Consider the following 27458-nt stretch of genomic DNA (forward strand, 5'->3'; position numbering starts at 1 on the left):
TATGTAGATATATCAGTTTTGTCAATATCACCTACCCCTACACCTTTTAGTTTAAAAGATTTGTTTTTTATCTTGTTGAACTACCTCTTTACCTGGTCATCATTACCATAAAAACACAATGGGTTCAAGAGTTTACAGAAAATATATCGTAATAAAATGTTACACAGGTGAAGCCCTCTCCTACTCCACTCTCCCGTCCCCTCTTCCATGCCGTTGCACTCTGATTGGGGAGTTCCTCTTTCTATCTTCCGACCTGACACACACCGCTTACACCCCTAATGTGTGTGTGTGGTTCACTTTAGACAATAGGGGCTTTGTGAGAGGGTCCCACAGCGCGATCGGATTGTACTGAGGGGGCTGGTGTAGCGGATAGGAGCTTAGCAAAGCGTAGCCACTTCATTAGTCAAGCCAACTCCTCCTCCCTCTCTCTCCTTCTCTCTCTCTCTCTCTCTCCCTCTCATCCATCGGTCCTGTCAGCTCACTCGTGGAGACGCACACAGGCAGTTCACACTCGTGCTATACTGTCCCGCCAAAGTACACTTGAAAAATTGGAGAGATTTGTCAGCAGAGGTCAAATATAGTCGTGTGATGCAGCTAAAAGGAGCTATACAACTGGATTCACACTTTAGGTAAGCAGATTGAGTTGTCATCTAAAAAGTGTTGGTGGATTGAGAAGGTTGTAGTGTATAGCCTTCCTGCTGCTGACTTGCATCTTCTCTCATGGGGTAACAGGGGATAGGTCACTAAAAAAGGCATATCTTATTATGATTTTGAACTTAACCTGCATTTAATTTCATGTTATTGTGAATGTATAGAGATGCTTGTGAAGAAGTCAGCTGTTTTAAATGCCATTCTTACTTTTGTAGCTATATCAGGTGCTGCTGATGCAAGTGAGTTGTAAATGTTGAAATATTGTTTGTAAACTGATTTTTTTTTTATACATTAAGTATCTCTAACACTTATTGTGATGGCAAAAAACTGTGCGCTTAAAAACCCAAACTGTACATCTTGTGAGTCAAATCAGTCCAAGGACACGGTTTCTTACATCAGAGCCACAGATATTGATTGTGATCAGTCTAGTGTTACAGACTGAAAATCTATAAGGGTGTTTCCACTGTCCTGAACCCAGCAAAGGGAACATGCTGTATTTAAACTGGTGAACTGCTCCTAACTCGAGTGTAAAATGTATTCTGTCCTTCTGTCAGGGAAGTTTTGTTTAGTTATTGCTTACGAGATATTTGGCTGTTAACTGACGGTTGGATTTTGAGGAAACTCTCTACAGAAAATCTCAGAGTTAAGAATCATTAATGGGTTGACGAAGGATGATAATTTTGTGTGAAGTTGAAGCTGTGATGTCTTAGTACAAGTTGTTATGGGATTGCATATTTTAATTGCACATCAAGATAAGAATTTTACATCATCCACCTTCACAACAGTTAAACATGTAAATTGAAATTGAAGGAGCATAACAAACACATATTACATTAATTGGCTGGCTGTTGAATATGAATCTCACATTGTTACATTATCAATTTTACTTCAGCTTTGGCTGTTACTGTACAGTACAATAATAGTATTTACTGCAAATAAAAAAGGTAAAATGTAGCCGTTAACCTCTGCTGCTTCATGACATCACAAGGTGGAACAGAGCATCTGGAGAAACAAAGCTCACCTCCATGTAAAGCTCACAAGAATCCATTTTGTGTAATATAATGTGAAAATGTGCAGGACATGAAAACAAAAGGTTCGTTACAGCCTGCATCTGTAATGAGCCTTTTGGATTAAGATGTATTGGTTTTTGTTCTTGCTGTCCCAGGACATCAGGTGCACAGAGGTGATTGTCTCCCTGTTGTGAGTGAGGGGGCAGGAGCCGGTGGCAGCAGGGAGGGACTATTGCCTCAGCTGTGTTTGGTAAATTATCATCTCCGTTATTGGGATCTCCCCCCACGTTGACTGGGCTCTGTCAAATACTCCTTCCATTTGGGACAGTAATCCTCCACATCCTGCATGGGAAAGGCCACAGTGTTGGCCCTCACTTCCTCCTCTGAGGGTCCCATCCACACATCACACAAACATCCAGCAGCTCTGGCCCCTGGGCCCCTTTGCACTTCCATAGTGTCCAATGTAGCCTCTCTGTAACAGGATATTGTTGTAGTAAAGATGCACTGAGATTTGTTAATCCGACAGAGTAATCCATTCTCATACTGTATCTTAACCAGGGCAAGCTTTAAGTGTGTAAATCATACTGTATTCGGTGGCCTATGGACTGTGTGTTTTTTTTTTTTTTTGTTTTTTTTTTGCCAAGCCCTAGCACCAAACACACATTTTTATTATTTGCCCTATGATTCATCACAATTTTGGACTTTTTGTTTTCCTTGTGTAAAACATCTGCTGAAAATCTTGTAAAACATGGCTTCCAGTATTAATTTCATGCACATGACAAGACAGAATTTTAATCAGTAATATTTAACACAAAAATATAGTCACATTTGTTCCTCCTGAGTCAAAGCTGATATAACTATTGGATGGGTCTTTTAGAACTGAGACAATTTGTGTCTCTTTCCCTGAGAGAGTATGCAACTTATGTACTTAATTCAAACATTTTATCTCATGAGGTTACTGCACTTGATAGGGACAAGAAAGTCTCTCTAAAGATGCAGACTTTTTTAGGCAAGCTAATTGCTTTTGTGAGCTGCACACATTTGGCATTAGTTTAAAGGCCTGAATGGAAGTGAATGGAAACCGCGTGGACCTAGTTAGACCCAGGTCGTTTCAGGCTGTTTTCAGGGTTAAAAAAGCCTCTGTCGGGTGTGTGAGGAGCAGTGATTTATGGAGTCCTGTTCACACAATAACGCAGCAGCCAATTATACTAATGTGTGAACGCACCAGCTCTGAGACAGGATGGAGAGGGGGGTGGGTCGGACAGGTCAGAATAAGATTAGGAAATTAGTTTAGTTTATTAGGTTTGAGCTTTTCATTTGATGTGTTACATGATTTATCTGTAAACATAATAACCCTCATCATTATACTTTATTTGCTTGGCCAAGAGAGTACCTCTTAATTTTCCGAGCTTGGATAAGGAATATAGTGTATTGTTCCAGGTATGGGGTCTGGTGTAAAATCTTCTCTGTACTTCATGAAGGCATTTTGAATAATAGGACTTAACTTCAATTTTCCGTGATGTGCCCAACTGCATTACCCAATTGTCCTTCTATTTCTAGAAGATCAGGTGTAATAATCCTAATTGTTTAACAGACTTTACATAGTGGTCTAAAATTATCAAACAGGACCAGACTGGAGTAAGCTTCTTAAAAAATAAAATTGGTCACTGAATTTCTCCTTTTATTTTGTTGTTTCAGAATGAAGAAGTGAGGCTCCAGAGACTGCAGTGATGGCCGTCCAGGCTGGCATCCAGGTAAGACTTCCCCATAATAAAACAATTGTTAACCTTTTTTCACATTCTGTGTTAATGACCTGAAAATAGTAAACTGGTTTTAGAAGTGAACTTCACTACTATTCCACAATAGGGCCAAAATGTAAAATAGGCTTTGGTATTGTAACTGTTACAGGTATCTTGCTCTCAACTCAAAAAGGCACCGTGCAACTTTTGGAGGGTACGCCATTCACTCGTATCCACGGAGATGTTATGACTGGAATGTTTCACAGTATGGCATTAAGCTTATCTGTCTCTGGGGAGACAAGCAGGGGATGCCACTGGGCCAAGTTAAAAGTCTTGGTTTGGAGAGGCGAGCACCTCCAGTAGTTAAGTTGTATGTAGTGCAGCTTTGATGAAAACATGGAAGGTATTTTCTGTTGAGGAGGATAATTTCCTGTTTTGTGCCTCCTGTATTGGACAGAACTTATAATTTAATTTGACCAGTATCAACAGAGGGCTGCTCTATTGATTTGATCATAATGTTATGATCACTAAAATAGCTCTAAACAAGCAAGTAATATGAGGTAATTTTGGCTTGTTTTGTTGTCACCTTTCAACATACCACTTGCTCAATGCTTACAAATACATTATTGAGTCCATTGAGTTCTACCATTCTTTCAAGATGGCCACTTGACTCATCACTACTGGCCAATTTATGGAAGATGCCTGTTCCCAATCTAGTCTCCACACCCTCTGTGTCTCATGTTTTGGATTAAATTAAGGTTTATTCTAACACTGCTCACTCCAGTTTGGATTTCAAATGAGTATTTAGGCCCGCTTAACATTTGGTCACTATGCATTACAGAGATGTGGGAGTGGTCCTGTTATATAGCGATGGACCTCTTGTTGGCTCACTGTCTTGGCCTTGTCAGTGGATGCCATAGTGATCATATTATATTCATATATTTATAAAGCTGTAGACATAAGTATGCATGGTACGGAACAACTGCATTTCTCCACCTGTGTCGTGTTGTAGTTTAGCGTGTCTGACGTTCCTCCGGTCGGACCCTCAGGACTTTCTCTGCACTTTTTTGGAGAGAAGAAGAATGTGCAATATTTTCCAGAGAAGCCCCTCCCAGCAACATCATCCAGAGTCCCTCAAACAACAGAAGTTTCATGTTACCAAAGCTGGCAAGCAAAAAAGTACACTTTGTCCATGATTAGGGTAATTTGCACTTTTGTTTTTCTAGTGACATATTGTTATGTCTTTGAGTCATTTTATTTTGATATAACAACACATGAATACATTTTTAAACTTCTGACTAGTGACCATTCAGTCTTCACATTATGTAGCCTATTTAGAATTTTAGATTGAAATTCATTTTGTTAGAACAATATTTTGTGAAAATTACCCCAGAATAAGGTAGTGGAAACTCAAATTGCAGCTCGTCTTTTTAATGTCCTAATGTAATATATTGTATTTTATATCAACCAAAGAAAAAATCTTGTGTTAAAACTGTTACTCACTTAGCACTTAGTTTTATCATTTTCATTTGATAATTAAATACATATTTGGATTTTTTACATCTTACTATTGTACCAGTAATTTCACACATCTAGCCACCTCAAATAACTTATAAGTTGCATGCGAGTTCCCATGTGTTTTTATTGGCTTTTTATATGGATGGCTGCCTCTTCTTCACTTTGCACCTCTGGGTATTACAAAACCGACTGGAGTGGGAGGGGGCTTTTCTGTCTGATTTGGGAAGCCACTTGCTGCAGCATGGAAATGTGAAATATGCGCTCTGTGTTGAACAAGTGGGAACAGGGCTCTCTAAAAACCCACGTGTTGAAAGGAAGTCCCGGAGACACTGCAGTTGTTGTTGAGTTGTGGTCAGGATGTGGACCACAAGAACCTGTTTGGAGACTGTGGCGTTAAGTAGAGCGTTCAGTGTGGAGGGGATTACACCAACGCCACTCCCAAAGAAATGTTTTAGTGTAATACAACAATGTAGGAATGAATAACAGTCCCAGCGCCAAGCTACCATATGGCTGCTGAGAGGTCTATATTAAAGAGGTCTATATTAAAGGGTGCAGGATGTATAAGACTGTATTATCACCATTGAGAACGTATCCTTTGCATCTGACCCATCCTTCAATGACTCTGAACCTTGTGTCTGGGTGATGCATATAGGCCTGTCACGATAATTGAAAAGCTGGAACAATATATTTTGTGGCCCAATATTTATCATAATTACCTTTTTTTTTTTTTTTTTTTTTTTTTTTTTTTTATTGCAGTAGTGGGAAGATTTTAGACATTTTTATGCAAAGTGATAAGATCTGAGCTGTAGAAGGTTGGATAAATAACTTGTATGACTAACTACTGGTTAATTCGGCCTTTTATTTGTGGCAGCTCAGGCTTTTTAATGATATGATATGATGTGTCTTTAAAAATAGGTTTACTGAGGTTATCTTGCTTTGTGTCAGTGGCATAAAGTAGTTTCAATATTATCATTTATCACAGTATATCAGGTTTAAATCTTTGTTATCATGACAGACCTAGATGTATAGCCCTTGACAGGTTGCCCAAACTCCACAACGAGAGTGGGAATCACCTTATGAGCAAATGTAATATTGGCCTCCTACTTGGGCTGAATCATATAATGCATTTGTATGAAGTAGGTGTTCTTGGACAAATGAGGGATTGCATCAATAGCAAATGTATCTGATTTGCAGCTTTCAATCTGCTGAGGGGACGATTCTCTTCTTGCCAGGGAAGCTGTGCAGTTTCTAAAGCTGTAAAAGTGTCTGGGGAGAGGGAAGCCTAGGTATCTCAAGTACAGTATACATATCCACAGTTTCAAAATACATGCAAGTCTTAATGCATTTCCTCTGCTGACGCGCAACAGCATTACACACCACATATATCTGTGTGAATCAATTTATGTCTTACAATTGCGTCTTGTTCATGACATTAATGTTACCCCGAGTGAGTATTGATCTGCATCCTGTTAATCTACATACTGCCAACATGGCACCTCTCTCCTGTATAGTTCTCTCATCTCTCCTCTCCAGCCCCAGTGCCCATGTAGAACACAGTCACATTCAATGAACACTGAGCACCGCACTGTTCACTCACCCTGAAAGCCCACGCTCTCGTGTATCTGATGTGAGGAGCATATGGGACGAAGATTATGAACAGTAGCATAAAAATAACCATACATATTTGATTATCTGCAGATTCCGTGTCTTGTTTTAAGGAAAAATGGAGTAGCTGGAGGCTAGAGAAGGACTGATGTTCAAGACCAGATGGATTAGCAGAAGCAATAGCAGAAATATTATTTTTTTGCACAGATCTTTTAATGGACCCATATTATGTTATTCACTGATGTTATATTGTAGGGGTTCCTCATCACAAACATACCTGGAGTTGTGTTTTGTTTCATTCAAATATGTTTAACACACAAGCCTTGCATATTCAGGCAGAGTTCTCCTCTCAGGCCTTGTGATTCCACCTCGCAATGTCATGTGGTAACACAGGAAGTGCTCCACTGTGTTTTTAATCTCCATACACCACCACCACATTTCCTGCACTGGAATTGCCAACCTCTACTAAACAAACAGTAAAAGGTACCTGTTAACTTGAAAACTACTGCTTCTTGGCATCACAAGGTGGAACAGAGCATTTTGATCTTTGGGGATGCAGACAGACTAATAATAAAGGGTTACTCAAACATGTAGGGATGAAACAAAGCACTACTCCGGTACAGGGCTGTTTTTGATGAGGAAACAACATTATAACATGGCTTAAAGCTCACAACACTCAGTTTTGTGTAATGTAAGAGCTTGAAGTAATAGTTTTCCATCTAATTATCAAGCATTAAGCAAATAATAGTTCAATATATGTGGACTAAAAGAGATCAGGCCTGGGGAACGTCAGAAGGTTTATTTATTACTAGCCCCTCAGACGGATTTCACAGACATAATACAAGTTTTCAAAGGCAAACAGTTGTTGTAATCACAAATAAAGCTTGATACATCCAGGTCTACAGAAATAGTGAGGCGTTGTTTTCGTTGCGCGTAATGCTCTCTTGTGACTGTGTTGTTTGTAGACGCTCCCACGATCCACGGCTGCTGTTGCTTTATTTATGACTCATTATTTTATGCCTGTAGTAAATATGCCAATTTTATGATGGCGCAAGATATAAGGATGCCACAATTCTGCTCAGGTCAGCCTACAGTGTCCAAAAACAAGTGTGAAAGTACAACTGATCCTTTTTCTTTTTTTTTTCCCGCTCTCCCTCTTAGTCAAGACCACAGACTCCCTTCCACTCAAATCAACACTTAAAAGTCACCTATTCTGACAATCCTACACAACATAATCAGTCATCATTTTATTTTTATAGAAACTTGTGATGCCTGGTACAGTTTTAACATCTGTCTATTAATGCGAGGAACGTCTGTCTGTGTCTCCTCCTGTTGGTTTGTCTGTTCCACTCATAACTCTCAAACCACTCATTTAATTGTATTCATACCAAAACAAACTGTAGTTGGAGATTATTTTTGTACAAAATGTTAAATGACTTAATACACCTTTCATTCCCCTCGTACTTTGAACTGTATCACCATAAACATTATTGCGTCCACATTCCTGCTTTAATGCGGATATCTCATACAGGAAAAACTGTTTAATCTTTTTGTATGTACACATTGTTTACCGGCTTTAGATTACAGCATAAATGAGCTTTGCACCTGTGTCCAGTCCGTCAGGTGATGCATTACTCACCGGATTATCCCTCTCCAGTAATCAGAAAAACATGCTTTATATAACACCAACTCCGCAACGGTTTATTTTCTAATTAGCTGCGCATTGAGGAACCTGCCCATTCCCAAAGGCCATGTGCTTATATAACTACATTCTACTTGCAGGTGTTTAAACTATTGATCTAATCTGATTATAACTGGGGTTTAAAATGCATAATATCATAATCTGAAATTGTAAAAATTGACTTGATTTTGATACTGAGGAATAGACTTGACAAGACTCTGATACCACAGTGATAATTAAAAACACTTTTTAGATAACTGAATGTGATTTTCAACATTAAAACTTTGTACTTTATTTTATATTACCATGTGGTCTTATATCTGTAATCCCTCCATCATCCAGGTAGGTTCCATAATGTTGTACATGCGTATATTAGTCTAAGTGGCCTTATACTTACACGAATACAGCTCAAGATCATCCTAAAGCTGTTCATGAAACGGTCATTTTTGTCCTGTGAATGTGACTTTTTTTTGTTTCAATACCTGCTCAAATGAGTCTTGATACTTGTTTTAGTACCGATTAGTATTTGATTTTCAATACTTTTGACAACCCTATGTCTTGCCTAACCTACCCAAGTTATGAACTAATATTGTCTTTTTGAACCTCTGTTGAACCTGTTCCATCACCAAAGACCTGCCTCTTGCACAATACAGTGTTATTGAAATGAGGTGTTGATGGCCCCTCCTGCAGTGTGTTGTTCAGAAGCCCCTCCCCCCCTCAGAGTTCAGAGGTCATGGAGGCGGGGGTGAGAGAATCGAGACCAAACTGCCCTTTTAGCCCCAGGAATGTGCCCAACACCAAAAACTGCTGCTTCACTGCGATTGAAGACAAAGTGTGACATCCACATCAGTGCGTTTGTGCGGGCTGATTAAACCCTGCACATCTGGGGGGCAGAGGCCTGGTGACTCACTGTGTACTCTCTGTAGCCCCGAGCCCTTTGATTAGTGGACAAAAAATATTTAAAGTTGAAAGGAAAAGTTTTCAGATCATGCACAGTATAAAACATTCAGACGCAATTTACTATGAAATATGTGTATTTGTGGGTTTCATCTTCCTTTGTATGCAACTTTTTGAGGATTTTTTTTCTCTTTAAAAAGCTATAATATTTTTGTTAAATTGTTAACGGTCCGGATTCCTCATCATTCTGAAACCCATGCATAAACACAAACATAAAACAGCAGAAATAGTGCTGCAAGATTAATTGTGTTTAAATCTAAATCAAAATTTGAAGTACCACAATTTTCTCCACAAACAACAAAATATGTTTTTATCCTACATAAAAACAGCTAACTCTGTATTTTAGATCTCTACAAACACATTCTGAAATACAACGTGATTCATTGTCAGTTCATATTTTAGTCTTTTTCAATTATTATGGATGTTCTTCTGTTTTAAAATGTGAACTTTAAACAGAATCTTAATTACTGAAAAAAGAAAGCTTACCACAGTGCTTGTTTTGCAATTAGATATTTTTCTCATATGGTTCAACCGTACCCAGAAGGGTGCAAGGCCTGCATGTGGTAGATCACTGAAGAAGGAAGTAGTCTGTATCAAGTAGGGGTGGCATGGTTCATGAAAAAACCCCAAAAACTAACCTTTTGGTTTGCTTGTCACGGTTTGGGACGTGTGCGCACCGCACGGTCTCCACGGTTCCCGGCACAAAAATGTATCGTTTATGATAGTATGAAATAAACAGTAATGAGAATAAAAAATTTAAGGATTTTTTGTTTTCATTTATGGTTGCACAAACTAAAAATGGTAATGAAGAAGGCACAAAAATGTATTGTTTACGATCATACAGAATAAAATTACAGTTGGTATGGGTACATAGAGACATACAAATAGAGGTAAGAACTGTAATTCTTAACAGTAATGTCAATGTATTTAATCTCTACTTTAATTTGAAATTGAAAACCATGTATGAAAGTGCAACTTGAGGAAGAGAGCTTCAGAAAGAGCAGAGTTTACAGTCTGCATCACACCCCCAGGGAATATTGATCACGTCAGGCATGAACTAAAAAACTAATTAAAAGCTGTAAAGTTAAAGTTTGTTGCTGCTCTATTCTACTCTGTCGTGTCTGTTTTTATGACATGTTCACTTGTTTCCAGTGAATTCCTGAAAACACAGTTGGAAGTCGAGTTGTTAGTTAGCTCACTGTTGGAAGAAGCATTCACAGGCTTTAGAATGGATCAGATCCGACCCCAAGTGTTTCAGCAAATCCACATTCACAAGACAATGAGACAATTGCTTGATTTTAAACTGCAAAACATTCATATGATAATTGAATAAATGCACATGTTCAATTGCTTAGAGCTTCCGTGTTATTACAGTGTTCATTCCAAATTCCACTATAATGCATTCATCTTATGACAGACAAACACTTAGGTGGTGGAAGACGTCTGTAGCCACAGTTGCCCTGGGCCAGACTAACTGAAGAGTTATAGTTAGCTATATGAAAAGCTAGATAGATGAAAAGTATGAAGTAGTCAAATACAGTGTGAGTGAAAAGCAAAAAGAGCAAAATGTGACTACACAGCTCTCTTATTGACATACTGTGTAAAATAAATAAATAAATAAATAAAATTAGAATAGTTGAGGGAAAATAATAAAAAGTGTCCCAAAAATATCAGTAGAGCTTATTTGCATATGTTGCTCTGGATTCTAAACAATCTGTATTAAAAAAAAAAACATTCAGAGTCATTTGAAATAGCTTATTTGCTTCTTTATTTACAATTCAGGACCTGTGAGTCGTGCCTTAACTCATTTAGGCCACTTACAGTATCTGGAAACAAGTCAAGATACTTACAAGTCAAGGTGACTTACTGCCACCACTTAAACCACCTCCTCCTCTTCTTCTTGTTTTTCATGTCCACTTCAGCTTGGAGCTCCTCCGCTATTACTTTGATCTGCTGCAGCTGATCATCTAACCTGTTCAGGGACAGCTGCAGCTCTTCACATCTGTGGAGGGCAGAGGTTTTCTTGTCCTCACTGTGTTTCAAAGCCGTGTTCAGCTCCTTGATAGTTTTCTGGTGGAGTAAGTTCTCCTCCACTGTGGCCTTGCGGATGAAGTGACATTTTTCTACCACACCTATAAAACTCATTTTCTGTGAGTCCAAGTCATTTTGTAATTTTTGAACTTTGTTGCGCTCAGTGTTCAGGCTCTCCTCCTGTGCCTTGTTGAGGGCCTCTTCAGCTGTCCGCTCCTGCTCAGCGAGAGCAGACTCTAGAGTGAGGACCTGTTTGTTCCAGGTCTCCTCAGCTGTCCACATCTCTACTGCAAATGTAGACTCCACGGCAAGATGCTGCTTGTTGAGGGCCTCTTTAGCAGAGTGTCTCTCTGCTGCAAGGGTAGACTTAAGATGGAGAACTTGTGCATTTAGGGCCTCTTCAGCTGACCGTGTCTGCTCAACGAGGGCAGACTCCAAGGCAGTGACCTTCCTCTGCAGAGCTAGCTTCTCCTTGTATGACTCCTGGAGCTCATGTTGGGTGCTGACCAGAAGCTTCTCTTTGGTCTCCCCCTTCTCAGTGGCCTCTTACAGAGTAGTCTTCAGTGCCCTATTCTCTTGTTTACACTGTTCTAGTTTCTCTATCATTGTTTCCTTTTCCTCTCTAGCTTCACTCAGCTGTTTTTGGAGCTCCTCAAAATTCTCCTTGAGGGCTTCTTTCTGCTGGACCACCTGCTCTAACTCCCTCAGTCTCCATGTCTGTTTAAGGCTGACGTGGAGTTGTTCTTGGTGGGCTCTTTGGATCTCCTTAAGAGTAGTCTTCAGCTCCCTGTTCTCTTGTTTACACTCTTCTAGTTTCTGTGTGTTCTTCATACTGGCCACCTTCAAGTTCTCTATGGTGTTGTGGGCATACTTTAGCTCCTCAAAGACACCAGAGTCGTAGTAGTGGCTGTTTGCGTTCTGCATTTTCAGTTGTTCTTCGAGCTGCTTTACCTTCTCTTGGTTTATGAGGGCGAGACTCTGCTGCTCTTGGGAGAACCTCTTTACATTCTCGTTCTCCTTGTAGAGGCTCCGTCTGTCTACCCTGCTCTAACATTAGCTCTGTCTCCTTGTCTTTCTGTCTGAGGAGATTTTTCCCAAATTCTATCATTGTTTCCTTTTCTTCTCTAGCTTCACTCAGCTGTTTCTGGAGCTCCTCAAAATTCTTCTTGAGAGCTTCTTTCTGCTGGACCTCCTGCTCTAACTCCCTCAGTCTCCTTGTCTGTTTAACGTTGACAGTACGAACCGAACCGTGAATTTTGTGAACCGTGCCACCCCTAGTATCAAGCTAAGCTGCTATTCATTGAAATAATTTTTGTCTATTGAGAAACTGAAAGAGATGCATAAAAAGCTGGTTATTAATTGTCAGAAAATTGCTATTATTAACTGTATTTAGCATCACCATTGGTTTAACATTATACACTCCAAGCTCTAGAGCAAGACGCCAAAACTACGATCAAATTCCTGTCGAAACTTATTGTCAAAGCCAAACCCCATATTGTATTGTGGCATAACCAAAGAAGAGGCTCAAAAGTTTTGTGTTTTAATATTGCATGTCTTGTGTGCAAAATGTCCCTGTTTTTGAGATATTGCATAATACATTCCTCAACTCTCTGTCCAATACTTTCCCTTCTCCTTTGCGCTCTTCTGTACTTCCTGACCTCAGTTGAATAAAATCATTGTGTTATTGACAGCTTCGAATATTCGTAGAAGTACATGACACCACTAGCCACTCGGTCTGACCCTCTCTGATTTACTACACTGGGCTGGCTTGTTCTGGCACAATAACGCCTTCATTAATCGATTGAATGAGGTCTTTTTGCTCAGTGACAGTGGACGGACATGAAGATTATAGACCGTAGCTCAAACAGATGTTGGCAATCAGCAGAAGGCAGCGAGAGGCGAGCACAGAGCAGACTTATGTAATGTCTGGAGCCGTATCACTCCACATCTGTTATGGATTCACCACAAGGCAGCATCAACTGTCTGTAAACAGTTGAGGTGGGGGAATAGTTTTGGGATGCATGGTATGAAGTCATGGATTTGTTTACAAAAAGTAGAAAAAGTGAAGAATCGTAAGTTCTACAAGTCTGAAACATTGTGAGATCTTGGACTGTATAAAGTAAAGGAGTGTGTCATTACCCATAGCATTCAGTTCCAGTCAAATAAAGCTCACAAGGCTAGCGGTTATAGGCCCAATGTGGAGCAGAGTTCCATATTAGGAATAAGGACATAATAGCGAAATAAAAACATCAGGATCATGAAGAGTGGGTTAGTATAGACATTTAAAGACCCAAATGATGAAACTCACAGCAGCAGTTACAGAGAGAGGGGCAATGTTTTCCAATACAAAGTGAATAGGAGCCAGAGTAGATTGAGCTGGAAGTGTGCCCAGTGCTCACTTCTTTTTTGAAATGGGGCGGCCAGCAGGCTAGCCATGTCCATGTATATACAGTTAATATGTAGGACAGACTGGGAAAAACATGGGAACACAGAGACTGGAACAGCTTGGAATAAATATCAATGTTGGATATCAGCCCTAAATTTTCAATGTCAAATAAATAATACTATGATAAAGTGAAAATCCTCAGATATCATCAATGCCAATATTGGAACCAATATATTGCCCGTTCTTCTTAACTGTACTAGAAGCAAATAGAAGCTGTGGCAGTGAAATAACAGCTGCAATAGGGGCCTGAGGTTGATCTGCTTGTCCAGGCACATAGAGAACAAACTGTTGCATAGTAGTTGTGGCCTACATTTTAGTTTAGAGCAGCATTGAGGAGCTTAGTGCTAACATAAGGGGCTTTACTACAACTGTATGGTCGCTACTAGCAACCTAATGTTATTACTGCAACACTGAGATGAGTGTTGGACAAGTAGGAGTTCTTGAGGAATTGGTGAAGTTCAAGTTGGCTCTTGTAAAAGTTTCCTCCAGCTATTTAATTTTAAGTGTCGTAAGTATCCCTATTGTCTAGTATTTTTAGCTTATTTTAAATTTTATTTGCAGTTTAAGCAAGCTATTATCCAAAATCTTTTCAGAGCTTTTAACCATGTTATAGTTGTTCCCCTTCTCATTTACCCTCTCAAAGCTGTATGTGGTATGATTCGGGCATGCTTGAGTAATAATCTTCAGTCGTTTATCTTCAAGACGCCATATTGCCGATCAACCCTCGTTTTTACCGCCACCAGCATAGGTCCACTGCACATCCATTTTTATTTTCTTAATTACTGATAGGAGTAAGATTCGACAGCCAGGCCTAGTCATTTTGGTACAAATGGAAAAAAAAATAATTAAAATCCACTACTCGCTGGGTTGATCTGCAGGTATCCGTTCGCCAACTCCACTTTCATGATATTTTGCAAAATAAAACAAGAAACTAAGACTTGAAACAGCATTGGAAATGGGTCTGCCATAGAATTTAGGCCATGTTGTAGAAAAATGCTTTGAGCTGGGGCACTCACAGAGCTTTCTCCAGTGAAGCGAACATCAAACCAAAGTGTGCAATGACATCATATGAATCTCTGCATGACTGGCTCTCTCTAAAATAATGTGTTTCATATCTCTGCCACTGTGCACAGCTAACTAGGCTATGATAATGTGATGCTATGTAGGATTTGACGAACAGTATTGTACACAAAATATATGGAAGTATTTAACGCATTCCTGCACAGATCAGCAGCACAGGTTATATTATGTAATGTAAAAAGTAACCATTCAGCACAGAGCTTCATTTCCCATGACCATCTGGGTTTCATGCTAACTTTTGAGTGTGTATTTTTTTTGTTATGGTTCTCAGCTTCTCGCAGACTTGGACTTAATGGTGGAATTTGAATGTTTTGTCAAAGTGTACGCTATTTAAATATTTAATTTTGATGTTGTTTCTTTTTTTTCTTTTTTTTTGCTATACTGGTTTGTGATTTTTACTCATGCAAAAGTGTATAGCAATGAAGTCAAAATTAGCATGAGGTATGACACATGAATAGGGCATAGTTTTTTGCTGGTAATTTAAATGTTCCTTCAAGGATTGCAAGCATTGTGTAGTAATTATTTGTATTTATTGCAAAGTAGTTATGTTATTCCTAGTGCTTTAGCTTTGTGTGTGCCTTATGGAAATTTCTTTTTAGCAAATTACAGTGGATTTATTTAAGTTTGAAAGCTCATCCACAATTAACATGCCTGTCAAATGCTGGGAACAAAAATTTACATAAATAACCAATAACAGGCTTTAAAATTAAAATATAATTTCCTACCAGTATTTCTAAAATACACTTGTCATTATGTTGCTGTTAGGCTAACCGGTTTCCCTCTCTGTCGCAGGTTTGTGAGAAGTTCGTGGCCCCTCTGCTGAGCCCGAAGAGCCCGCGCAGCCCCCTGTCCCAGAGGCACGGGCCTGGTCTGGCAGATGTGTTCCAGTACGACCAGTGGCTCACGGTCCGACATGAGGCCACGCTGGTCCCCATGCAGGAGGATCTGGCCATCTGGCTCACAGGCATGCTGGGTAAGGAGGAGTTAAAGGAGAATACCATTTCAGCAGTAGGAGGAGTGGGTTATAAACATGTGAAGGGAAGAATAACTGAACGTGTCATTCCAGTACATGAAGTATTAGTATCTTCATGAGTACTATCACTATTATAATTGCTACTGCGTGTTTTAACAGCTGTTTGGTAGCGCTATACTAGTCTGATTCTTCAGACTGTTTCACTTCATGGAAACTGTCTGACCTCGCAGCATTAAAATTAATTTGCTCGATGGTAGGCAGGTACTTTTATTTATTTAACCAATCGCTGCTATTTGGTCATGACGTATGTAATGCGCCGCTAATGGGACTAACTAGTATATTAAGCTTTTTCCAAATCCTGTAGAAAGGAGGGCAATAATGTTTTTCCCCTTGATAAAAATCACCAGACATTCTCTTTGTTCTGGCTTTAAATCCTCCATCTCAGGAATCGTTGCCAACATATGGCTCTACACTGATTGGCTGGAGCACAAACTCGCACTTCTGGGATTCTTACAAACCGTCTAGTGTATTCCGATTCCTGACTTAGTCGCTGGAGAGAAATGAAATTGAGCAGAGGCACTAGGTGGCGCCAGTCTGGCTAGTGCTATGCAACATTATAATTCCAACCAACATCTTCCAAGTTCCAGTTTAGTAAAATCTGTCTGTCTCTTATCTGATGTTGTCTCCATTTGAGATGTTGGCTTGCCTGGGATGTCTCACAGTATGGCATTAATGAGTATTTTTGTCAAAAATACCTCAAAATTTCCTTGAAAAACCATGAAGGGGTGTTTCACTTCTCCATAGATCTGACTTGTAACTTGCCCTGCGGTGTCACTTGTTTGTCTCCATGGACAATATTACACTTTATGGCATGAAAATTGTATGTCCATGGAGACAAACTGGTGGCAGACCCTCTACTAGAAAAGTTACACCTTTACCAACCTTCTATAGCTAGTTTTTGCTTTATTTACATGTTACTCCTGCTACAGCCCAATACGGAGCGTACGTATAATCAACTCTTCATCTGCCACACAGTAGTTTGGTCCCTGAGGCGCGGAACATACCAGCACACAAACAATCGACACAGGTCTCTATGTGTCTGTATTGAGTTGCTGCTCTTTCCACCTTCCCTCAGTCATTATAGTCCATTGTGCGTCCGGGCACAATGAAGCAGTGAGAAAACTAAAACTGGGTTTATTGTCTAACGTTGAAACTGCTGCTTTCTGAGGCGGGAGCTGAAATTAAGCTTTTCTCGTGAAGAATGTGGGCAGGTACCAGGTTTCAGCTTGAGTTATTGATGCCACAACCACGCTGACCCACAACATATATTTTCAAACACATTTTAACAGTTTTACTACTAGGCTTTCACTAATCCAAGTAGTAGCAGTAGTTTTCTTTTGAGACTTGAAAGAGTATTATCAGTAAAGGAAGTTATTTTTATGATAGCAGAAATAGGTCAGAGTTTTAATAATGGCCTGGATGTAAGTTTATGTGACATTTACTTTTAGCAATGTTTTAATTTTAGGGTTTCCTTGTCAAAAACACTTATTACCTACAAGTAATCAAGGTTCAAAATAAACACATTTCAATACATTTCTACCTTGTAATGTCATTAAGTGGTAGTGAGAAGTTCTCCTTTGTGTTTTTTAAAGTCTATACATGTCACCTGACTTGTTCTGATCATTTCCATGCTTAAATTGTCTCCACTACAAAGCTAGCCAACTTCAAAGCAAGCAGCTATTGTTTTTGCCCCATTTAAACTGTTTATCAGAGCAACAGCAGGACAGGTCTTGGCAACCGTGAGTACAAATATGAGTAGAGCACCTGTATTCATTGCCAGTAGGTCTTCTCCTCAGGATGCCACACAAACAGGTGGTGTGCGTTGGGGATTGGGGATTGAGTTTCGAGCCTTGGGCAAACTTTTGTCTCTGAAATATGCTTTTGTTCACCAATCTTTGTCACTTAATGGAATTGGTTTTGTGAAAGAGAATGAATCTTCTCTTGTCTTTGACTCTGAGCCGTAACTTCACAATAAGAAGGTCATGGGACAGGATATAGCTTTTGTGAAGTGATGAATGAGTGGTATTTTAAAATTTACAGAAACAGGTTTAAGTTCCTCTGGAGGAGACGAGACACTCAGACCACAACACTGTTTCCTTTGTCGCATTAAGTATGACCTCAGAAAATATTCACACGTTGACTATGACTACAACATATGACTATGACTGAGTTAGTTCAGAGATGTCCATTAAAACTAATCTAGAGCATGAACACAGAGCTAAATTATGGTCTGAACCAAGATTTACTGAACAAGTACTACACTGGTGATAAACTGAACTGGACTGAACCTGGACTAAATCTATATAAACCACTGCATATTTATCAATCACAAAAGCTTTATACATTTTTTACACAAATTTATTACAAAAAACAAAACAAAAAACAAAAAGTTCAAACTCTGCTGCTTCAAACAACATGCTTAATGGAACAGGATTGGTTGTAGACAGGTTGATTAAAAAGCATCTAACCTGTCACCCTCCTAGTGGTCAGCCTCAGCAGTGCTCTGAGTGAGTGACAGGTGGATTTAACCAATCGCAAAGAGATGTGGACTCTCAGAAGAAGCAGATGACTTTGGTTATCTCTTCTAAACAATACAAAAATACTTAAACGAACTTAAAATTACATGATGAAATTGTGATCTGGCTCCAAGAAAATCATTTGCTCCTCGGTCCTAGATTAGAATAAAGCATGTTTGAGGTTTTGTTTTTTTTGTCTGACTGCGTTCTGTTGATTGTTTGCTTCAGGGGAACACGTGAGAGCGGAGTTTTTCATGGAGGAGCTGAATAACGGAGTGAAGCTGTGAACTGGTCCGAGTGCTGCAGACCAAAGTGGCCCAGAGCTGCCCCTCCGCACTCGCCAAGGTGAGTCAAAACCAGAGTCCAAAATAACTGTGGTCTGTCTCCTGAAGGGCACGTTCCACACCCAAAACGATACACTCAGAATAAGTCATGGTCTCATTTTACAAAAAGTGGAAGTTTAATTTGTAATCACAGGAAACACTGAAACATCATTCACCACCACCATTTCACCATAGTCCCCCATGGTCTATACTAACATTACTAAATCATAATTGTGATTTTGCATTGTCTTGTCATGAAACAATTGAGTTTCTGCTTTAAGATTCAAAACGCAAACATGACATTTAGGCTCATAAAATGTAGAGAAAATCATCTTGTTCTTCCTTCTGTGTACATTGTTAGATGAGTGTGGCACTGCTCATTTGAATAATTTGTCTTTTTACGATACTACGATATTATTTCTTATTCATATCATGTTTGGGTTTTTTTTGTATATCTGCACTTGCACTTCATTGTGTGTTAGGAGCTACATTGACACGTGAAACTCTCCATTGTTACATCAATGATAAATTTTTATATTATAATATGCCAAACACCTAACCTACAGTTATAATGATACATTTTCTTTCAAAACCTCTTCCAGCTCTTTCCCAGAAAAGTGGCCTGTAAACACAATGCCTCTCCTGGTTCATTCTTTGCTCGGGACAACACGGCCAACTTCCTGTCGTGGTGTCGAACGATCGGAGTCGAAGAAACCTACCTGTTTGAATCTGAGGGCCTGGGTAAGACACTGTGATGGAAATTTATATTGAGGAAAGATTTCTCTCAATCTGTCTGTGTGTAAATGAATGTGATTTCTACCCAGACCAGTCATTAGCATATGTAAAGACTCAGCAGACACAACCCAGGAAACTCTGTGTTGTCTTACCTGTCCTCAAATGTATGTTAATTTAGCACCAGCCTCTGAAACAAAAGTCACTCTGCTTTGATATGTATGTAACTTGTATTTCTGTATAAATACAATACAATACAATGCTCTGGGGGGTAGAGACTTGGGGAGAGGTGGTAGGGACATACTGCTGGTGAGGATGTCTCTGGCCAGGGCAGGACTAGGCCCTGTCCATATCTGCTAAGAATAAACCTTCGTCTGTATCCCAAAAACTCACACAGCAAAAAGTTTTTAGACTAATGTTCTGATTCTATTGGATTTCAGATTTTGAAAAGCAAACTATCAAACTATAAACTGGTCAGTGTGAGCAGTGTAAATTAATACATAATAGTACTAGAGACAACCGTCTAATTAAGGCAACTGTTATGTGATGTAAAGCTTCTAAAGTGGACCAAATGAAAAGCAACAGTGAAACAGATAAACTTATAAAGCATGTACAATATTGGACATTTCTCAGGAGCATGGAGCTTTGAGAACCACACACTAAATAGTAATTATTTAAACCAAAAATAATATAAAACAATTAATCAAACAATTGAAACTGTCTGCTTCTCATCTATTTTTTTTTTAATCTACAAGCTGCTTAGAGATCCTTCAAATCTTTTTCCTTTTTTAAAAACTCAGCATTTCCTGAAGCCTATGTCTGTACAGTTAATGTAATATAGTGTCTGTCTACAGTATTTTGACCAAGTCTCAATGTGGCCCTTTAATCTTCCGATATCCAAGTATAAGCTTAACTTCTTTAAGGGTTTAATGGGATGTGTCTGTGGGAGTAATCGGTCTGAGTACATAGTATCAGGATCGTTTCATTAATGATTAAAGGCTTCCAAAAACTGAGAGAGGACTTTTATTTTGAAAGTATAGAATAAAGGTCTTCTTCAGGTCTTTGTCCCAAATATCTGTTTTTATTTCTGCATGATTCACCTCTACATGCTGCTCTTAAGGTCACATTTAAAAACACTGTCAAATCTCCTCTTTGTAACATCTATTTCGGGCTTGTATTTAAATAATATTATGCATTATGTTTCATGAGCATTTCATAACCCAATAAAATATTTTTTTCTAGTACTGCACAAAGAGCCACGCCAAGTTTGCCTTTGTCTGCTCGAAATTGGACGGATTCTTCTCAAGTGAGTACAGGCTGAAACACTGCATTTATTTACATGACATTATTTGTTTAGTTTAGTGTGTGGAATGATCATTAGGGTGTGGAAAAAAAGACTTCAAGAGCTTCTTCATGTGTTTAAAGTTAATACACCTTCACCTCGTATCAGAAAGCATCTCAACCTTCAAGCTAGTAGCTTTTGTTTTTAGCCTTTTAGCCTCGTTGAAGCTGATTCACTCCTATCTTTTACTTGTTTGTCCAAAAGGTGTACGTATGAAAATGTGAAATTTCAATGTTAAGGTGTTCAACAACATTACTCAAACATGTATGAATCACTGAAAATATAACTTGGAGTAAGATTATGATGAAGGAACATAACATGATTTAGAAGTTAAAAGTCAGGTTTCCATAATATGTCATCTTTAAAAAGCCTGAGAAATACAATATAAAACTGATCTCCACTTAAACCATGTATTGCTTTGTGTTGTGTTGGTCAGATATGGTGTAGAGCCCCCGGTGCTGGTGAAGCTGGAGAAGGAGATTGAGTTGGAGGAGACGCTGCTTTTGGACGAAGAGCCGCCTCCCGCTGTGAAAACCTTCAGTGTGTGCTGTCAACACGGAGGCCTGTATCAGGCCGAGGTCAGACGCTGTACACTACTAATATGTCTTGTGTCTTGTGTCTTGTTTTAAGCAGGGATTTTTTTACAGTGCTGCACCCTCTTGGCAGTAAAACACAATCCTATGAGTCAGTGTGACCAGTGCGTCTTCCACTGCTTGACAAAATATGCTAACATAAATTACACATCTAAATGTTTGTTTTTATATCAGTCATGCAAGTTTCCAACATCAGAAATGCCATGATAAAAAATAAGTGCTGTGATGCATTAAGTATCTGATCTGGTCCAGGAAAAAAAAGACTTTATTGGATATTAGATGGTTATTGGTAGTGTGTCCTTTAGTTTGTTTTTACAATTTACCGTCAACACTGAATGTCTCATAATGTTTATACTAGAGAAGCACTGATCTGATACTTGATCTGATACTCGACTTTGAAATAGTCGAGTATCCTGGTTGGACACATAAATTGATGTAATTGGATTGGATTTGGATCAATTTTGTCTTATTTTATTTTTGTTTTAAGGAAATAAATGTAGTTTTCAGTCTCTGCGCTAGTATCTGTTGATATCTGGTATCTGCTGAGACTTAAAGCTATAATATTGGAATCGGTATCGGAACTGAAAAAGCCGTGTTGTGCATCCCTAGTTTCTACTTTAGTTTATACAGTACTGCTGCAGAGCTGATGACAAAAAATATACTTCATTAAATACCCAAAACTCAGGTACTGATATTGTGACTGAAAAAGATGGATCAAGCATCAAATATCAAATTGTATAATTAAATATGAAAGTGCCTTTATCCACAACTCATTTGACTATCTCACCCTACAGAACAGTTTGTTTATAGAAAGTTGGGTTGTACTCCTTAAACTTCACTGCACACACAAACAGACTCACGTGTGGTTATTTATTTTCCTTCCACTTGCCCGCACCTCGAATATACATACAGCTGATCACGTTAGCGTCACGTTAGCATCACATCGACGGTGCATGTGCGACCCAGTTGAAGCAGACCCAAGATGGCCGACCGTGCGCTCAGTTGTGGGCCCCCGGGGTCCATGACACACCACAGCGGAACATGTGACGTCTGCTATAAGACTCACACTGACACGTGCACCTAGGGCTATGCAGGCATCTCATCGCATTTAAACTCAATGTCTATGCACTTTTAAAACCTCTCCAATTAATACTTTATGCCCACATGACGGTATGAGTAAGAGCTTAAATGATTAAATTTAGCTACATTCCCACATTGGTGAATAATACAGATGAGTTGGGGGTTTGGTGTCGAGAGATGGTCAAGCTAAAAATAACTGTAGACACACTGAAGCGGAAAATGTTTTTAGTTAAAGCAAGTCCTGTATAGAGTTTACTCATTTGAATAAGCAGCTTATGTCATGATTGAAGATACACTGGGGACTGTCTATCATCTGTGACTTGTATACGAGTTTGAGGGATGGTTTTTAACAAGATGCCGATGTGAACTGACAGTTTGGGCAGTAGGGGCATTAAGATGACAATAAGAAGATATAATTTTAAAGATGGGGCACTACTTTGACTGCCAGTGACTGTGTGGACACTGAAAAACACCAGAGTACTGGTTTAGGTGCACTATGGAATCTTGCATGGAGATAAAGGAAATGCAGGCTTATAACGTAAATGTTGGATATTACACTGTTATCATATTGCTACGTTTCACACATGACATGACATTGTACATAACATCATGTACAGATGGGTGGCAGGTAAAATGAATATTGTTTAAAAGACAGATTTTTGTTGATCTGACGATTTATAGGGCCTGGTCATTAATATAAATGATCAGCTTCAACATCTATGAATTTACCATTTAGATATTTCTTATGAAAACACATGTAATCAATAGGGAAAACGGATCCCCCATGTGGAAGCATGACCACAGCTGGCACACACGCTTGCTGTGCTTGTTTTAATGTTTGTTTTTTGTTTTTCTGCAGGAGGCTGGTATGGATGAACCTCCCTGTAACTGCGCCAACAGAGTTTCCATTGAGTACCTGTCCGAGGGCCGCTACAGGCTCGGAGACAAGACCATCTTCATCAGAGTGAGTGTGCTTCATTTATCTTCATTTATCTACAGCCATCTACAGCCTGCACCATTCACACACAATACAGCAAGTTAAATACATGACAAAATACTATTGCCATTGTTCTGAGAGAAAGCTGTCACAATTTGGCACTTTTTAGATTTGTAGATATAATGTATTTAATAAAATTAAATGTTTATATTCATGGGTTTTAGCCTCCAGTTATAGGCGATATTTTAAGGACTTTTCACCATTCAAAAGAGATAATATTTGCTTTTGAATTGTTAATTACTCTGGCTACTGTCCTAATTTTTCATTACTGCGAAACCCTTGGGTAGTTGTTGCTTGGACTTACAAAGGTGTGATGACTGAGACTAAGCTGAGACCATTAAAAGTGCACAGCTGAATAAACTGGCCTCTCTGCACTTAATGTTTCCTCATGTTACACATTTTAAGCTGACATCTTCATTTATACTAAATCCTAAAGCCCAGATCATTACATGTGAGTGTGTTTGGTGATGGAATAGGCACTGGCAGCGGAGTCCAGTCACTATAATCTCATTAGCGGGTTTCACTGAAGCTCGTTAGTGTGGTACCGCTCTGCTTTAGTTACATCATAAAGTGGTCCATGCCAAGCCTCAGGACAGACGCACGTTTTTAGATTTAACAGTTATTTTAGGAAGTTTTCACACAAAGACGTCATTGCTTTTTGTCCATTTGGTTCACAAACAAAAGTATTAGACCTGAGTTCAAGTTTGCCTTGCATTGTTAAAACTTTGATTATTAACAACATCTTTGTTTAAAAAGTTAATATAAAAAGTTGTAAATGTAATGTATATTTGTACCATAGTGGCACCAGCTAAAATAATGAGATTGTTCACTTTTAAATCTGACGACCTTTTTGCTGTTTTGGATGTTCAAAGCATTAGTTATTTCTGTTTTATTTGAAACTAGTCCCTCCTAATTTTTTTTAACTGTTGCTATTGGAACATAGCATATTCTCCTGAGACCCAGCCCATTCATTTGTGACCTTTATAGTGGACATTGAGTTAACCAGTCTATCTTTTAAGTATTTTGAAATAGACTCTTAACGGGGGACGAGGTTCCTCTGCCTAAATAGGGCTGTGGGGTTATACAGCATAATACATATTTTTTTGGCATAAGAATAAATTATAGTATGTTCTTTTTTTTTTTTTTTTAAAGGTAAAACTGTCAAAGAAAAATAATAATCACATCATATACCACAAGACAAGATCTAAATTTGCTGCTACAACTATCTTATTACACAATTTAAAAACTATTTGAATTTGAAACAATGGAGGTTACATATGGAGCCTGTGAACACAATTGCATTACATTATTATTATATAAACTCTCCTGTGGTGCCCTGGTGTGAGCCTGATGTTTCTCTTCCAGATGCTGCACGGTAAACACGTGATGGTGCGTGTGGGCGGCGGCTGGGACACTCTGCGTGGGTTCCTCATGAAGTACGACCCCCAGCGTGTGCTACAGTTCACCACTCTGGAGCAGAAGATCCTGGCGTTCCAGAAAGGCCCGCCCAGTGTAGGACACAACCATAACCACAACCACCATCACACCGGGACCCCCGCGCCGCCGCCTCCTCCGCCCGAAATGGACCCCCTTGCGGCTGTCAATGACCTCATGTCCTCCACCTCTTCCTCCTCTGCGTCGTCATCGTCTTCCTCTACCGCACCCTGTAAACCGCCGCAAACGTGCAGATCCTATGCCAACTCCCCAGCATGTACACCGACGTTGCCCAGAAAGAATATGGCTCCCGCACCCAAAAAAGTCCTAAATATGGCCCCCAAGAAGCCAACTCAGCTCCCACTTCCAATCACCAAAAATGCGTCGTCTTCTTTGCCGTGTACTCCAAAGCAGACCCCCAGCCCGAGCGGTACAGTCCAGCGCAGAGCCATGACGCCGTCCCCCGTGCTTTCCAATCCGTCATCTAGACTCAAACTTAGAGCAACTCCTCGCAACGGAGCACAACCGAGGAGTCCAGTTTGCCCCGAACCGTCCTCCAAATGCCCGAAACCTTCAAGTCCACTTACCTCTCCAACAGGTGTCCCTCTGCCACGCCCTGCCACAGCCCCCGCCCGCGCTAATGCTAACACTGCTAACAATGCTACGGCTAAACCACCCACGGGCGCTAACCAACGCTCTCGTTTAGCCCAGCGCCGCCCCGGGTCCCCAGCCTCTCGTCTCCGTTTAGAAGCGACGAGAAGAGTTCGCACAGCCCAAAATCGAACACCTACACCCAGTTCCAGCTCCAGAGCAGCATCCCCGGCCCTAAGTACCTCCAGTAAAGCGAGCGATATCCAGGCTAAAGCTAAAACGCCCACGCAGAGTAAGCTAACGGCTAATGCTACGCAAGCTAAACCTGTTGCTAATTCGCACATACCGACGCCAGTTCAAGGGCGGGTCCCTGCCACTGGCAACACAAGTCCCAAATCTACTCAGAAAACCGTTACAGAGTCAAAATTGGCGCCAAAAGCACAAGCTAACACTAACGCTAGCAATAACAAGGCCAAGTTCGAGCCGGAAAATATTCCAAAATCAACCATTCCTAAAGCCATCAAGACGGAAGCAAACGGAAGCAAAAAACCCACCCAGGGCAAATCCAAAACCGAGGAGCCATATTTTGAAATGAACTCCAAAAGAAAACAAAAAAAATAGAAATTTAAACCAGCCGGCTGGTCTCTCTGCTCCTTCCAAACCCAGCAGCACTTCTCATTTTAACACTGTCATTAACATAAATCTAATCTAGAGTAATAATAATCAATGTTTGTTTTGGAAATTTTGTATGTTATTTAATTGTTGCTTGTAGTTTTTTAATCGGAAAGGGTCGATCATCTAGTTTTGTTTTTTGTTTTCTTTACAGAGCTCATATCCAAGTTTATGGTTAACACTAATCTCATTGTTTACATTTTTAAACTTTTGTTACAGCCATTAATTCCATTTAAAAAACACTAACCTCAGTGATAACTGTGTATTTCAACACATGATTTATGCCCTTTAAAATAACACCACCATGAGTTAACATATCTGTAATGGAAACCAAAGGTTTTGGAGTCTGGAGAGGTATCTTCCAATGGTAAATGATCACACTACATACTCTGTGTTTATTAATTAGCCTGGTCAGTAAAACCCATTTACTTTGCAACTCTCTTCATAGCAATCTTTGTTTAATTTCAACCAAAAGTAACTATTTATCTACAAGGGGCTGTCTTGATGCAGTGCCTTTACTTCAGCTTTATCCGCCTTGGTCAGTTGATACTGGGCCTTGATTCAAGCAGGTCTGTCAACAGAAATTTGTTGACAGACCTGTTGACTCCCCTGGATCTATGTAATGCAATTTTTATGATCAAAAACACATTTTCTTCTAATGAATTTGAAGAATACTATACAAACATTGCAAGTTCATTTAAATGCATTTGATTCATTATGATTTCCATTACAAGTTATTTTTTGAGGATCTTTTTGTCTCTCTGATTGCCTTTTTGCACACAGAACTAGTTTCTTCTCTATTACTTGATGCTGTCTATATCCTCAAAATCCAATTTCTTATTCAAAGTTGTACAGGATAAATATTACAAAATACAAAATTGCTGGCCAGGCTAATTATAAATATTTTTAGGTGGAAAGGTTCATCTCAGTGGTACCAGACAGTGCCATGAGAAACCATTTTGCCATTGTGCCTTTGACAGAAATGGGTCAGAATTTGAGAATGTATTGGACTTTTTGGTGTAGGGGGATTTAAAATGGCTTTCAGGATCTTTATTGCACACTGTGCATAGGCACTCTATGGAGAAAGGAACTACTGAACTCAACCTCGCTCTGCCCTCTAGTGGCTGCAATAATGTTACAGCATAATCTACTTTTAGGACTTTTCTATGTTTTTGTGGATAAAGTCTCTAGTTTTCTATGTAGTGTTGGTGTCTGTGAGTGAATACATAAATATGAAGCAGCAGATAAATAATATTATGAGGCTTTTTCTTGGCACTTTATAGAAACTGGTGTTCGTCACGGTTGAATGTCGTTTTTCTTGTCTTTTTTGTCCAGTTTTTGATGTTTATTAATAAATGGACAAGTGTTTTAAATCAGATTTTGACTCAATCTTTTATTGTCTCTGGATTGAAATGGTTTAATATCAG

The 27458-nt window shown here is 39.4% G+C and overlaps 1 protein-coding gene across 1 annotated transcript; it reads left to right on the plus strand.

Annotated features, from left to right (window-relative positions):
- The first annotated feature begins 499 nt into the window (after window positions 1-499).
- gas2l3 (growth arrest-specific 2 like 3) lies at window positions 500-27409 on the plus strand. The gene is given in 10 exon segments (XM_055154208.1): window positions 500-629; window positions 3360-3415; window positions 15511-15691; window positions 18496-18547; window positions 18549-18612; window positions 19193-19331; window positions 20565-20628; window positions 21101-21242; window positions 23197-23301; window positions 24700-27409. Coding segments are annotated over 9 exon segments (2052 nt in total). The 5' UTR covers window positions 500-629; window positions 3360-3391; the 3' UTR covers window positions 25981-27409.
- Window positions 27410-27458: the final 49 nt, after the last annotated feature.

This window comes from Boleophthalmus pectinirostris, unplaced genomic scaffold (assembly GCF_026225935.1).
Source record: "Boleophthalmus pectinirostris isolate CB_2022bp ecotype Guang Dong unplaced genomic scaffold, ASM2622593v1 HiC_scaffold_18, whole genome shotgun sequence".
Taxonomy (NCBI): Eukaryota; Metazoa; Chordata; class Actinopteri; order Gobiiformes; family Gobiidae; genus Boleophthalmus; species Boleophthalmus pectinirostris.